Here is a 15,964-nt window from a genome sequence, read left to right on the forward strand (position 1 = left end):
CAGGTAGTCCATGTTTTAGGTTTGCAGGCCTTACCGTCTCTGTTGCAAAAAATTCCATTCTATCGCAGTCGTGCACTGCACGTGAAAGATTGTGGGTGGCCATGTTCCAATAAAACTTTATTAAAATAGATAGTAGCCACATTTGGGTGGAAAACCATAATTTGGCAGCCTGTGACTTAGCATAATGCTTTCAAGATCCATTCATGTTGTTGCAGCTATTAGAAGTGTTCTTTTTATTGCCAGTTCCAATTCATAGATGCACTAGAGTTTGTTTAGTCGTTCACCAGTTGAAGGATGTTTTTACTAATTTTTGGAAATTATAAATAAAGCCACTGTAAATATTTGCCTACAGGATTTTGTGTCAGCACAGATTTTGATTTCTCTTGAGTAAACCACCTTGGCAGGGGGGTTGTATGGTAAGTGTATTTTTACCTTTATTGTGTGTGCTCAGTTTCATCTGACTCTTTGCGACCCCATGGGCTATAGCCTGCTAGGCTCCTCTGTCCATGGAATTTTCCAGGAAAGAATACTGGAGCAGGTTGCCATTTCCTATTCCAGGGGATCTTCCCAACCCAAGGATTGAACCCGTGTCTCCTGTGTCTCCTACATTGGCAGGCAGGTTCTTTACCACTAGTGCCACCTGGAAAGTCCTTAGAAACTCTCAAATTGTTTCCCAAATGTGTAGATTATTTTGCATTTCCATCAGCAATATACGAGAGTTCCAGTTGTGTTGTATCACCACCAGCCCATAGTATTGTGCATTTCTTTGTTTTAAGTTACTCTGAAAAACTATGAATGATCTTAGAAACTAGCATGAAGATGCTTTACCTTTAATCTCATAGTGAGTTGAAAGCTCTTGAAGGGTTTTACACATGGAAATGATGGAAATGACATGATTTGGGTTTTTAAATGATTACCCCAGCTGCAGTATGGAGAATGATTTGGAGGGAAGAATGGTAACTGTGTGAAGACCTGTAGGAGAATATCATTTTAGTACAGAGGAAAGGGAAGGTACCTGGATTGAAAGAGGGCAGTGAGGATGATGTCACTAGATGTGAGAATTCTTTAGGAGTTGGAATTTATAGAACTCAGTGATTGATCAGATATGAGACTTAGGAAAGTGGCACAAGCAACTGGATGTATAATGATGCCTTTACCGAGATGAGGAAAACTGATAGGGAAAAAGGTTTGGGGAGATAAACTGTATCAGTAGAATTTTGAGATATATGTGAGACACTGAAATAGAGGTTCCATCTACGTAGTTTGGTATCCAGGTTCTGGAATAGAGGAACACAGTTGAGAGTCAGTGTGGTATACAACATATAAAGTTGCACCGAAGACAGACATTCAAAGGAAACTAGGAGAGAGTGGGTTCAAGAGCTGGGGGTGGGGGGGTGGGAGAGGGTGGTTCATCTCAGGTAATTGTCTTCCAGATGATGAGGTGAGTGAATGTGCCGAGATGACAGCTGAAGTGAGGGGTGACAAGTGCACATTGGATTTTGCAGCATAACAGATATTGGTCAGTGTAGGTGGTGGAGGCCATGACAGTGGTGCTGGTGTACCCCTGAAAATCCCTGTTAAACGGAGACGGGGAGTGAATAGGAGGTGCTGTGCTAAGTTGCTTCCACGGGCTGTAGCCCACTAGGCTTGTGTGTCTACAGGATTCTTCAGGCAAAAACATTAGAGTGGGTTGTCATGCCCTCCTCCAGGGGATCTTCCAGACCCAGGGATCAAACCCATGCCTTTTAGGTCTCCTACATTGACAGGAGGGTTCTATATCACTAATGCCACCTGGGAAACCTGAATAGAAGGTGAGGTGGTTAAAAAAGCAAGGGTATACAGATATTTCAGGAATTTTTAGGCTAAGTGATAGAACCATATGTAAGAGACATTTTTTACTGTTTGTTAAGATGAGACAGGTTAGAATGTACCCTTGAGAAGCATGAGGCAGGGGATGAGGCCAGGAGAAACAGCACAGTCAGTGGAGAGATGGGCAGAAGGACTGTCCATCTGATCTAGTATACTTGCTAAAGAGGTTCAGCTGACTTTAATATTCACCTGTTAGCAGAGTAGAGTGGGGGCTTTTCTAATGAACTCTACTGTAGTAGGGTCCTTACATTTATTTTTCAGCTAGTTCTAGGAAACTTACCAAGCAGCAAATGTCAGTACAATTCTTTTGATGTGTGAAAATGCTCTGGCGGTTTAGTCACTTGTCAGTCTCATGTCCAAGTCTTATCCATCTGTCATGGCCCAGTTGAAACTCTCAAATGAAAGACTCTCCCTCCCTAATCTGAATGGTCATAGCATGGTACTTCCCCACCCCACCCCCCCGCCTTCTCTATTTTGTCATTTGTTCTTGTGTATTTACTGTGTGTATGTGTATGTATATATTATTCTCCTTAGATGAAAGGAGATGGAGACCATGACTGAACGGCGTTGTGTTCTCCCCAGCACCTAGCCTAGCTGGTTACACTTCCTTAGCTTGTTACCTTAAATGCAAGGAAACATGAACATGGGGGAATGGGTATTAGCAGACAATTAGGAGGAGTTAAGTAAAGAAGCAGAAGATTTTTGTGGCTTGGAATCTGAATTAGTTACCTGAAAAATTATGGAACCTGATTATAACCTTTTGTTTTTATGATACCTAGTAAAATATGTTTTGAAAGTTTCTTGTTTCCTGCTACTAAGGAATCTATTTAGCAATAATCCAACTCCTCTTTGGTGTAATAGTTTACCAACTACTTTCATTTCATAATATTATTCAGACTGAGAGTAAATCAGAGATACAGAGACAGAGACTTCATAGACAGAGACTTCATTTAGTCCATGTTGCAAAGAGAAAAACCAAGGTCAGAGAGATAATTAGTTAAAAGTCCCTTTACTAGTAAACACAAGTGCTAAGACCAAAGGCAGGACTCTCCAGTTCTAATCCAGGTTTCTTTCAATGTACTTTGTGGCTTCTAGATTTATTTTTATAAAAATCCAATTGGCCTGATAATTACTTAATAAAATTGTAAGGAGAAATGTGGTCTGCTTTATTTAAATGAATTAAAAAGTCACTTATCAGAACAATCTCTTGATCAGAGCTAAGACCACCTTTTATGGAAAAAGCTTGGCTTGTGGCTCAGAGCTTCAGATGTAGCCCCTACAGCAGAATGAATTGTGCTGCTGCTATGATTTAAATAAAAGAGGACAGGAGTTACGTATCTGTGGATAACTAACTGTTAGAGCAATACTGGCAAGCACTGTTCAAAACAGTGAATAAACCTAGTATCAGCATTTTGGAGGAAAAAACTGATATTTACCTGTTTTTCTAAGCTTTCGACTCTGACAACTTTATTTTTTAAGACTAGCGTCATTCTTACGGACCACAGCCTTGTCTAACTCAATGAAACTTTGAGCCATGCCATGTAGGGCCACCCAAGACAGACAGGTCATGGTGGAGAGCAAACTGTGGAAAATTCTTAAACAGATGGGAATACCAGACCACCTGACCTGCTTTTGAGAAACCTGTATGCAGGTCAGGAGGCAACCGTTAGAATTGGACATGGAACAACAGACTGGTTCCAGATTGGGAAAGGAGTACATCAAGGCTGTATATTGTCACCCTGCTTATTTAACTTATATGCAGAGTACATCATGAGAAATGCCGGGCTGGATGAAGCACATGCTGGAATCAAGATTGCCAGGAGAAATATCAATAACCTCAGATATGCAGATGACACTGCCCTTTTGGCAGAAAGTGAAGAAGAACTAAAGAGCCTCTTGATGAAAATGAAAGAGGAGAGTAAAAAAGTTGGCTTAACATTCAGAAAACGAAGATCATGGCATCTGGTCCCATCACTTCATGGCAAATAGATGGGGAAACAGTAGAAACAGTGACAGACTTTATTTTTGGGGGCTCCAAAATCACTGCAGATGGTGACTGCAGGCATGAAATTAAAAGATGCTTCTTGGAAGAAAAGCTACGACCAACCTAGACAGCATATTCAAAAGCAGAGACATTACTATGTCAACAAAGGTCCGTGTAGTCAAGGCTGTGGTTTTTCCAGTGGTCATGTATGGATGTGAGAGTTGGACTATGAAGAAAGCTGAGCCCTGAAGAATTGATGCTTTTGAACTGTGGTGTTGGAGAAGACTCTTGAGAGTCCCTTGGACTGCAAGGAGATCCAACCAGTCCATCCTAAAGGAAATCAGCCCTGAATATTCATTGAAAGGACTAATGCTAAAACTGGGGCTGAAACTTCTAATACTTTGGCCACCTGATGAGAAGAACTGACTGATTTGAAAAGACAGACACTGATTCTGAGAAAGATGGAATGCAGGAGGAGAAGGGCACGATGGGGGATGAGATGGTTGGATGGCATCACCGACTCAACAGACATGAGTTTGAGTAAACTCTGGATGGACAGGGACACCTGGCGTGCTGCAGTCCATGAGGTTTCCAAAGAGTTGGACATGACTGAGCAACTGAACTGAACTGAGCATCATTCTTGATTTAGGATGATAAGTTGTAGTCTAATGAAAGAACTATTAATAGAAATAAGGAAGGTCATTATCCTTTAGGGGGACTATGCTGCTGCTATTGCTAAGTCGCTTCAGTCATGTCCGACTCTGTGCGACCCCATAGATGGCAGCCCACCAGGCTCTCCCATCCCTGGGATTCTCCAGGCAAGAACAGTGGAGTGGGTTGCCATTTCCTTCTCCAGTGCATGAAAGGGAAAAGTGAAAGTGAAGTCGCTCAGTTGTGTCCGACTCTTAGCCACCCCATGGACTGCAGCCCACCAGGCTCCTCCATCCATGGGATTTTCCAAGCAAGAGTACTGGAGGGGGACTATGGTCAGCTTTAATTATATTATTGTTAAAGGTTTCACAAATTGAAATAGTGTGTATTAAATATATAATCTATAATTTTATGTTAAAGCATTTAATGGGGAAACCACTGACTAAAATCTTTATATAATATTATTCCCATTAGCCATAGCTGATTATTAAGCTGGATAGTAACTTCTGTTGAACAGATTCTTTTTAATTGTACTGACTTAGAGATCCCCAAACTCTAGAATGTATTTTTGTCAGGGAAGTTAAGAACATATACCTTTAAGAAATTGCAGAAAGGCATAAAGTGTTTTTTCTTCCTCCTTTCTACACTTTTAAATGTTATATGAATGAATGGCTGCTACTAGGTAAAACATTTCCTTATGTTCTCCTATAAATTGTCTCAGACAGGGTATTTGGGAACTGCTGTACCCTGTGCAAAGTAATTGAACTTGGCTGGGTATGGAATCAAAACAATCAGTTGAGATAGCAAATCTGAAACCAGGTGTTCCATAGTTAAATAGCTATGATTCATGGGGAAAAAAACCACAGAATTTTAAGAACTTTTTTTTTCCTCCAAGGCAGTTGATTCTATCATTCCATATGGACTATGGACTCTGGTCTAGCTCTGGTTATCATCTTCATTACAAGTGTTTCTCTCTTTTTTTTTTAGTGTAATGTAAAATTTATTAAATTGGCATTCCAGATGAATATCTGAAAATGGTCTCCTTTTATCTTAGGTGAACCTGGCCTTTGTTGAAGCAGCAGACTGCATTTCAGAACCTGTTAACAGGGAGCCTCCTTCCAGAGAAGCTCAGATACTGACTTTGAAAAACACATCTGAGTTCGATGTACTTGTCATCGGAGGAGGAGCGACAGGAAGTGGCTGTGCCCTGGATGCGGTCACCAGAGGTGAGTCCTGGCGTGGACACATGTAACGCAGGTAGAGGTTTCATCTTTCCTCCCGATGTAGACACAAATGTGCACTCAGTGCTGGAAAGTCACGTTACTACTGCATTTCTTCATTTTCCACTCTTTGTGAAGCACCTTCTCATTTTTAAAATATAGGTACTTAGACAATTTTAAAATTAAATATAGCTTGTCTTTCACATTGAAATGGGTTTATCTAAAAAGAAAACTATATTCCTGTGAATTCATTGATTTGATGTTTTGGTTAGTATTTTTTTACATAATAAAGTACATTTATGTGAAGTAAAAATATCTGTGTATCATTTAAAATCACATTTATGTCAGTGGTTTATCTTTAATAAAAAGATTTGTTAAAATGAATTAATCTATTAAAATAATTCTTTTTGTTTCTCTATTAAAATCATCTCTTCCAGTGAAACATGGACCACAGTTTGCGAAACTCTAGTTTATGTGTAAAAAATGAAAAAGACCTATAACCTGTAGTTCTGTCACCCTTTTAGTCAGTTTTAGGAAAGACTTTATGAGAAGCTCTTTCAACATGGCAACAGGATATATAAAGAAATAAACTTTAGTAGGGAACACCAGCGGTCTTACATATGATATATTTAATGACTTGGTTCTGTTGCCTATGGTTATTAGTGTGGAGTTTGGAATCAAAGAAATATGGGTACATATTCTGGCTCAGGTGCTTTATCAGAAGTATATATGTATGTGTACACATGCACACATGCACACACACACACTTAAGTGAGTTACTTAATTTCCCTAAGTTTCTTCATCTTTCAGATAAGAAAAAAAATACCTTCTGTTGATGATTGTTTTGAAGATTAAATGCATAATCATGAAGAAGATTTAAAACAGGGCTTGTCATACAAAGCAAAAAACAGTAAATTGTAGGCAGTATGATAGCTGACAGTAATGACATGAAGGCAAAAAGACTTTTAGAACCAGTCATCCTGGAGAGATCATCCTCTGTGGTGTTCTTAGATACAGCACGTTGGGCTGGTACTGCTGCAAGAAATTTTGACTCTGGATTATTTTTTTTAGATACTATGTAAGGTTCAATATTCATTGCAGTTTCATACTCAATGGTGGTAATTTGTTACGTGGGATAATTTTTATTAGATGAAGTTACTACCACATCTACTCTGGACTTACTTTGCATATCTCATAGATTTTAATCTTACATAAATGAAATAAATTTCATGAGATTAGGCATACCTAAGCAAAAAAATACCCTAGATTCTACTAGGATTGCTCAGGACCCTCACTTGAGAGCTGATCCATGTAGACATCATAGCCTAAGTCCATTTTGTCACTTCCAGATAATGGTAAATTCACAATATAAGCCCTGGATCCTATTCTGTTGCCTGGCAGACCCTAACTTTTGTATAATTCTGTCTCCATCCATGGTTTATAATTTGAATTAGATTATCCTGGGGCACAGTATGTCAGAGGGAAAGAATGGTTGAAGATCTCTCAAAGGATCTGAATTCTACTCTCTCCCCTGGAGGCCTGGGAGAAAGAGTGGAAAAAAAGGATGCATTCCCTTGTCATGGGAGATCTTGTTTGGGACAGCCCCAATTGTCCTGGGACTACCCCAGAGGTTAGAAGTTACCAGATGACAATTTTCTGTGTCCAGGGGTGTCATTTTCCCAGTAGGATTCAGAAAAATATGTTTCTTCAGGTCACCACTTATATTCATGCTATGTACTGATATATATAGCAGTTCTTTTTCTTTGATTTCAGACAAACATTGGCTGAGTATTATGCATGCAATATTCAAGGTACTACATGTGAATACAAAGATGATTGATCCAGGCAGCACACTGAGGTTGCTCCCAGTTCTGTAATTCTTGGTGGAGACTGAGTTATCCTGTGTGCCTTGCAAAAGCTTGGGGGGCATTGTTGTATCTGGATAAAGCAAGCTGCTATTTAGCACAGGTAGAATTTTAAGAGGCCAAACTTGCTTGCTCAAAGTATGCCAATCTGAGGGAACATGCAAAGGAACAATGTGTGTGTGAACAACCGACCTTTCAATTGGGACCACCCAGGCTGTGTGGGGGAGGGCATGAGAGAATCCTGGAAAGGCAGGACTGGGCCTGACCTACCAGGGAAAGGCCTTTGGACTTTACTCAACAGGCCACTCTGAGACTCTGAAGAGCGTTAGTGTTGAGGAGAGGATAGGCAATAAGGAAGAGGCATGCATGGGTATAAACTTTTAAGAGATCTAGACACAGGACAAAGGGCGAAACTTGCTGATGTCATAGGATATGAATAAGGGAGGCAATATGTGCAAGAATTGTTTTTTTCTGTCTTTCACTCGTTTAAGACAGGCACAATTTGAATATTTCTATAGACCCAGAAGGGAACCTTGATATTCAAATAATAGAAGGCTGCATGTGGACAAGGTCTTAGAAAAATACAAGGTATGGGCTAAGAAAGATGTATCTTTGCTTTGGCAGGACAGTAAGAAGCATTTCTCAGAGACAGAAACAAAGTGAAAGATAACGTGGTAGGAATAGGGGTTGCTCTGCTCTGGTTAGAAAAGGATATGTGTGTGTGTGTGTGTGTGTGTGTGTGTGTGTGTGCTCCCTTATGTGTCAGAATTGGGACAGAGAAAGTACATGATAGGGTAGAATCCCAAATTGAGAACTGACTGGGTATCAATGATGAGAAGAAAATGAGAAAAGATACTATGAAGGCAAGAATTTGTTTAAATGGAGACCTGGAACTAAAGGGAGGAAAGGAAGTTGTAAAGTCAACTTGTCAAAGAATTAGGGGGGGTTGGCGGATCTTGAGTGCAGTAGTAAAAAGGCAGCTACTAGTTAAGTCCATTTTGTACCATACCTCCTTTTGAAAAGTCTCACCTATATTTGCTTTTGTGAAATTTTTATATTTATATCTTTTAGAAAACATAGACATGATCATACTATAGTCATTACTTTGCAGTGTGTTACTTTCAAGTATGTGTATGGTATTCATTTCTTTATACTGATTCTTTAAGTTATTTACAGTGTTTTGTTCTGCTTTGGTAATAATACTACTAGTGAGTCAACCACTAAACCAGTTCTGGGAATATAAAAACTAATAAGATGTGGCTTTGCCCTCAAGGAGTTTATTAATATTTGCTGAACAAACATTTTTCCTTTGGACAGTAAAGAATATTAACTAGTACATTAGCATTTGATTGTGGGTGATGGTAGTGATGATGATGATGATTTTGAAAAGGTAAGAATTTTTAGAGCCAGAATATTGACAAGATTTTTAAAATACTTATAGTTAGTAACAGCTAAGAAAATGGTGTCATTTAATACCTCCTAACATATCAATTGCTGTCTTTTTAAATAATCGACTGAATGTCTTATGTGTATGGAGTTGCAATTTATAAAAGTGATGGATAAATCATAGTTTGTGTGTGTGTGTGAAAAGAAGAGAAGCGAAAAGCAAAGGAGAAAAAGGAAGATATAAGCATCTGAATGCAGAGTTCCAAAGAATAGCAAGGAGAGATAAGAAAGCCTTCCTCAGCAATCAATGCAAAGAAATAGAGGAAAACAACAGAATGGGAAAGACTAGAGATCTCTTCAAGAAAATTAGAGATACCAAGGGGACATTTCATGCAAAGATGGGCTCAATAAAGGACAGAAATGGTATGGACCTAACAGAAGCAGAAGATATTAAGAAGAGGTGGCAAGAATACACAGAAGAACTGTACAAAAAAGATCACGACCCAGATAATCATGATGCTGTGATCACTCATCGGGAGCCAGACATCCTGAAATGTGAAGTCAAGTGGGCCTTAGAAAGCATCACTATGAACAAAGCTAGAGGAGGTGATGGAATTTCAGTTGAGCTATTTCAAATCCTGAAAGATGATGCTGTGAAAGTGCTGCACTCAACATGCCAGCAAATTTGGAAAACTCAGCAGTGGCCACAGGACTGGAAAAGGTCAGTTTTCATTCCAATCCCATAGAAAGGCAATGCCAAAGAATGCTCAAACTACTGCACAATTGCACTCATCTCACACACTAATAAAGTAATGCTCAAAATTCTCCAAGCCAGGCTTCAGCAATACATGAACCGTGAACTTCCCGTTGTTCAAGCTGCTTTTAGAGAAGGCAGAGGAACCAGAGATCAAATTGCCAACATCCGCTGGATCATGGAAAAAGCAAGAGAGTTCCAGAAAAACATCTATTTCTGCTTTATTGACTATGGCAAAGCCTTTGACTGTGTGGATCACAATAAACTGTGGAATATTCTGAAAAAGATGGGAATACCAGACCATCTGACCTGCCTCTTGAGAAGCCTATATGCAGGTCAGGAAGCAACAGTTAGAACTGGCCATGGAACAACAGACTGGTTCCAAATAGGAAAAGGAGTATGCCAAGGCTGTATATTGTCACCCTGCTTATTTAACTTATATGCAGAGTATATCATGAGAAACGCTGGACTGAAAGAAGCACAAGCTGGAATCAAGATTGCTGGGAGAAATATCAATAACCTCAGATATGCAGATGACACCACCCTTATGGCAGAAAGTGAAGAAGAGCTAAAGAGCCTCTTGATGAAAGTGAAAGAGGAGAGTGAAAAGGTTGGCTTAAAGCTCAACATTCAGAAAACGAAGATCATGGCATCTGGTCCCATCACTTCATGGGAAATAAATGGGGAAACAGTGGAAGCAGTGTCAGATTTTATTTTTTTGGGTTCCAAAGTCACTGCAGATGGTGATTGCTGCCATGAAATTAAAAGGCGCTTACTCCTTGGAAGGAAAGTTATGACCAATCTAGATAGCATATTCAAAAGCATAGACATTACTTTGCCAACAAAGGTCCATCTAGTCAAGGCTATGGTTTTTCCAGTGGTCATGTATGGATGTGAGAGTTGGACTGTGAAGAAAGCTGATTGCTGAAGAATTGATGCTTTTGAACTGTGGTGTTGGAGAAGACTCTTGAGAATCCCTTGGACTGCAAAGAGATCCAACCTGTTCATTCTAAAGGAAATCAGTCCTGGGTGTTCATTGGAAGGACTGATGTTAAAGCTGAAACTCCAGTACTTTGGCCACCTCATGTGAAGAGTTGACTCATTGGAAAAGACCCTGATGCTGGGAGGGATTGGGGGCAGGAGGAGAAGGGAACGACAGAGGATGAGATGGCTGGATGGCATCACCGACTCGATGGACATGAGTTTGTGTAAACTCTGGGAGTTGGTGATGGACAGGGAGGCCTGGTGTGCTGTGATTCATGGGGTCGCAAAGAGTTGGACATGACTGAGCAACTGAACTGAACTGAACTGATGCTTAGTCAGTCAGTCGTGTCTGACTCTGCCACCTCATGGACTGTAGCCCTCTCGGCTGCTCTGTCCATGGGATTCTCCAAACAATAATATTGGAGTGGGTTGCCATTTCCTTCTCCAGGGGATCTTTCTGACCCAGGAATCGAACCTGCGTCTCTTGCGTCAGCAAGCATATTTTTTACCACACTGCCACCTGGGAAGCCCAAATCCATAGTTTATATTTCCTTTATTATGCTGGTAGCCCTCTGAGGGTAGCATTTGTAATTAAAATGTATAGAGATGCTGAAGTTAATCTATATTTATCCTTTTACAACAATTTCTGATCATATCAGTAGCCCTCTGAAGTGTGAAATGATTGTGGGCATTTGGTTAATGAATTGTGCATTGTTGCTGTTCATTCATGGAATTTGCTCTTTTATTATATTTGATGCTTCACTTAACAACAAATTTTGCTTTCTCTGCATTTGATATGTTTTTACCAAATTATTCCTGATTGTATCCATTAATCTTTAGTCATATTTGACAAAAATAAATTACTGTGATCTTTTAAAGTTACCAGTAATAATTAGATTTTTCAGGACATCAAACTTTGGGGGGAACTGCTAGATGTGAAAGGGCTTGTATAAAAATGTTTGCACAAGCTTTTTGATGAAATACTGTGCCCAAATGTGATTTTGTTAATGAATAAACAAAGACCATAGAAGGAAGAGAAAAAGTCTTGAGGTTTTCATAATGAACATTTATTTGCATTGTTACCATCTGCATTTTCTTGGGAATCAATTTTCATTTGTTTCATTTGTAATATTATTTGATAAACATAATATGCACAATTCTCCTCACGTTCTTGGGCAGGTCTCTAGGATCGATAAAATTGCTTCTCTGTTTAACACTTCCATGGCCAGTCCCTGAACAAGAGCACAGCCTAGAAGCTTGGGGATACAGGCTGCCAAAGGAGAGCTGGAATGACGAGAATCTGATATAGTCACCCCCTCAGAGGGCTTCACGCTGTTTCTTTTTCAGCTCTTTTCTTTTATGTGACTACCTGGATGTATCAGGGATCAACTAGTCCCGTTCTGGTTTAAAATCTTGTTTGTAAACTTAACTTTTATGACTTCAATTCAGATTCCAGAGAATACTGCCTCTTGCTAGAAGAAAACATTAATTGTAGTTCTCCTGTTTAAAAATGTATATATACTTCTAGCTTACGAATGGCACCTGGCTAATAATTCCTGAATTCTCACTGCAGCCCCTTCAAGTCTAAGATAGTATAGGATAGCGAGTAAGGACAAAGGCTATGAGATTAGAACAGAGTGGAATCAATCAGCTTCATCATTTACCAGCTCCATGAACTTCAGTTAAGTGTCTTAACCTTGTGGAGAGCCTTAAGGTTCTCAGACATAATGGAGGATAACAACACTTCTGCATAAATAAAGATTTGTGAAAAGCAGGAGGTATGAGCATTGAGTTAAAAAAAGATGCAGAATAGGGAGAGCCATGGAAGATAATGCATTCTGGGAATTACAAACCTGCACCCCCCACCCTCTTCCACCACCGCCCTATTTTAGGATAGTAGAATTGCAGCAGATCAAAGTTTGCTATTTCCTGGACATTGCTAATTAGACTAGGTTGCAATTGCTACTAATCTGGAAATTTGATGTAATTCAGTGATTACATTAGAGTGACTGTCTTTGTCAGGAGTGGGGTGGGGAGGATTAGAGAAACTGTGCCAGAGGTATTTGGAAAAATTAGACTTTGAGACTTACTAGATTAATTTTGAAGAAGAATAATGATAAAGGAGATAGAGGCCTGTCAATATTAAAGTGTATTCTGCTGCTGTTGCTGCTAAGTCACTTCAGTCGTGTCCGACCCTGTGCGACCCCATAGATGGCAGCCCACCAGGCCCTGCTGTCCCTGGGATTCTCCAGGCAAGAACACTGGAGTGGGTTGCCATTTCCTTCTCCAATGCATGAAAGTGAAAAGTGAAAGTGAAATCGCTCAGTCGTGTCCAGCTGTTTGCAACCCCATGGACTGCAGTCTACCAAGCTCCTCCGTCCATGGGATTTTCCAGGCAAGAGTACTGGAGAGGGGTGCCATTGCCTTCTCCGAAAGTGTATTTTAAAGCTACTTTAAATAAAATAGTTTGCAGAAGAGACAAGAGAGACCAGTGGAACAAAAGTAAGAGGCTAGAAATAGATCTGAATACATAAAATTTAGGATATGATAAAGGCAGCATTTCATATTTGTAATTATTGGTTATTTAATGTGTTGTTGAAGTGTCCACTTTCCCAAGTTTATGCTTATATTTACATATATATTTATGTATATTTATCTTCTATTTATCATACTCTCTGTGAACCAAAGATTTAATAGTAAAACACCACAAACCTATTAGAAGAAATTTTTTAAAAATGGAGTAAGAAAGAATGTTTTTAAGCATGACATCAGTGAAACCATTTTCTTTTGGAAAATCCTGTTTAAACTTGATTTCATAAAAGTTAAAATTTATCTGTATAAATTTAATATATATGTTATATTAAATGTAATATATGATATTAATATAAATGTAATTTATATATTATATTAAATGTAAATATATTTAATAATAATGTAATATAATACTTTTATACTTCCCTGGTGGCTCAGATGGTAAAGAATCTGCCTGCAATGCAGAAGATCTGGATTCAGACTCTGGGTTGGGAAGATCCCCTGGAGGAGGGCATGGCAACCCATTCCAGTATTCTTTCCTGGAGAATCCCATGGACAGGGGAGCCCTGCAGGCTATAGTCCATGGGGTTGCAAAGAGTCAGACGTGACTGAGTGACTAAGCACAGCAATATATTATATATATAATAAATATAATAAGCACCTGAGAAACTGGAAAAATACCATAACAGAATTTGTTATATATTATTTTTAGCTTTTCTATATCCTTTTGTTTTAGTATGTCTATGATAAAATACAAATAGCAGGACTTTTCTTTATTTTTTAGTGTTTGATAGAATCTGTGTTTCAGTAGGCATGTTTGGTCCATCTCTGTTGATTTGGATGCCATGTGCTTTTAGTTTGTTTTTACCTTACAGCTTTTTTTTGTTTTGTTTTCCTTTTATTTCCTTCTTTCCTTCTCCATTTTAAATCAGCTTTGTATCACTCTCTGTTTCCATACATTAAACTCTGCAGATATAGTTACTGCCCCCTTCAAGTCCCCCCAGAGATTTTTCTCAGAACCAAATCAAGGCTTCTGCCCTGTCATGATCTTGGACATCCTGCAGACCGACTCCCAGACAGCTGGTGGTGCCCTGGCCCGGGTCTCCCCTCCAGGCTGGATCCCTCTTCCTGCCTCCTGCGCATGTCACAGTAGATGGTCCACAGCAGCAGGCAGTGGTCAGCAGCCCCTTCTTCAGTCCTGGCTTTCCAGCACTGGTCTGCCTTCTTCCCCTCTCCCTACCTCTTGCCTTTCAGGAACTGAAATCTGGGTTACTTGTGTCAGTTTCTAGACCCAAATTCCACCAAGACAGAGGCTTGTATCTAACTACTCCTCTCTGAGTTTCACTACATCTGTGGCTCATGAGGAGTTTATTTTTGAGGCAACCATGACTTAAATATGTGTGTGTTGTGTGTGTACATACATATATGTATATATACACATACATGTAAAAATATATGTATGTAAAATTTTCTCTGTGTTTGGAGAAAAGTTTAAAGCTAAACTTACAGTGCCATATTGATCAAAATTTTACTTATAGAGTATTTATTAGCAAAATGAGTGTAGTTTGGTTTAATAAATTGGGTCCCTTCAGTTATCCAGAGAGGTTTATAAGTATTTACAGGGAAAATGGCTAAAATGTATTGTACATTGAAAAACAAGTTGTGAAAAATGAGTTTGTTAATTGTATTTGTTTTTGAAGCAAAAAAGTACACAGGTTTACAAGCATAGGAAGTTTTTTGTAGAATATATGGTATGTTTTTAATAGTTAAAATTAGTTATGTCTGAATTTTGTAAATAGGAAACCAGCAGTGTGTTATTCTCTCTTTTCATAATTTTATATTGTTTGGATAGTCCTTCTCTCTTTGAACATTGGCTGGTTTTATGATAAAATAGTAAAAAGAGAAAGCAACATCAGCAACTTCCTTATTCCCCTGAAATTGTATTGCTATTGTTGTTGAGTTGCTAAGTCACGTCTTGTCTCTTTGTGACCCCGTGGACTGCAGCATGCCAGGTTCCTCTGTCCTCCACTATCTCCCAGAGATTGCTCCAATTCATGTCCATTGAGTCAGTGATGCTGTCTAACCATTTATGTATAACTGTGTAACTATAATTAATGTTATAGCTTAATACATTCTTGTGCCTCCATAATCAAGTGTGTGTGTGTGTGTGTGTGTGTGTGTAAGGAGCACAAAGTATGTTAATGACATGTTCTAACTTAACAAATATCTTCATTAATGGTGTATCTGTTTCTAATATAAAAATAGAAATAGGTATAATAACGAATCCAATGTTATATAGCTCTGTATAATGTTAGCATTTACTGTTAGAAAACACTAGGCTTAAAGCATAGAATCCTGATCATGAGGATTAACAAGCCAGGATTGCTTTACAGCTTTTCAGAAGTGTTATTTTATAGAGAAATTTATCCTTCGTATAAAATACGCAGCCTTTGGGTTAGTCACTTTTCTTACTAATTTCAGTGGCTTTCTGAAATCCAAAAGTAAGTGCCCAAAGCTTTTCTAAAGAAAGATAAACTTCCCTTTCCTTAAATGACATCCTTTTTCCTTCATGGGGCATATGGCTTTAATAGCTATGTTTATGGTACTAATGTACAGAGTGTCTGTACTTTTTGATTTGTGTGTTATTACCTGGGTGCCTCTGATATTTATTTCATAGCTATTACTCTGCCCTTTTTATATAAAAATAGTTAAATAATGC

At 38.9% G+C, this 15,964-nt stretch overlaps 1 protein-coding gene across 3 annotated transcripts in view; it reads left to right on the forward strand.

The window, feature by feature from the left end:
* Positions 1–15,964, forward strand: part of GPD2 (glycerol-3-phosphate dehydrogenase 2) — a 151,054-nt gene that overhangs the window by 53,694 nt on the left and 81,396 nt on the right. For all 3 annotated transcript variants that reach the window (XM_086369275.1, XM_086369285.1, XM_086369272.1), the window contains exon 3: positions 5,559–5,730. In XM_086369275.1, the coding sequence (XP_086225401.1) occupies positions 5,559–5,730 (172 nt within the window). The remainder of the gene's footprint in view (positions 1–5,558; positions 5,731–15,964) is intronic.

This window comes from Bos grunniens, chromosome 2 (assembly GCF_055505025.1).
Source record: "Bos grunniens cultivar Pamir isolate PY7600 chromosome 2, Bosgru_T2T1.0, whole genome shotgun sequence".
NCBI classification, from domain to species: domain Eukaryota; kingdom Metazoa; phylum Chordata; class Mammalia; order Artiodactyla; family Bovidae; genus Bos; species Bos grunniens.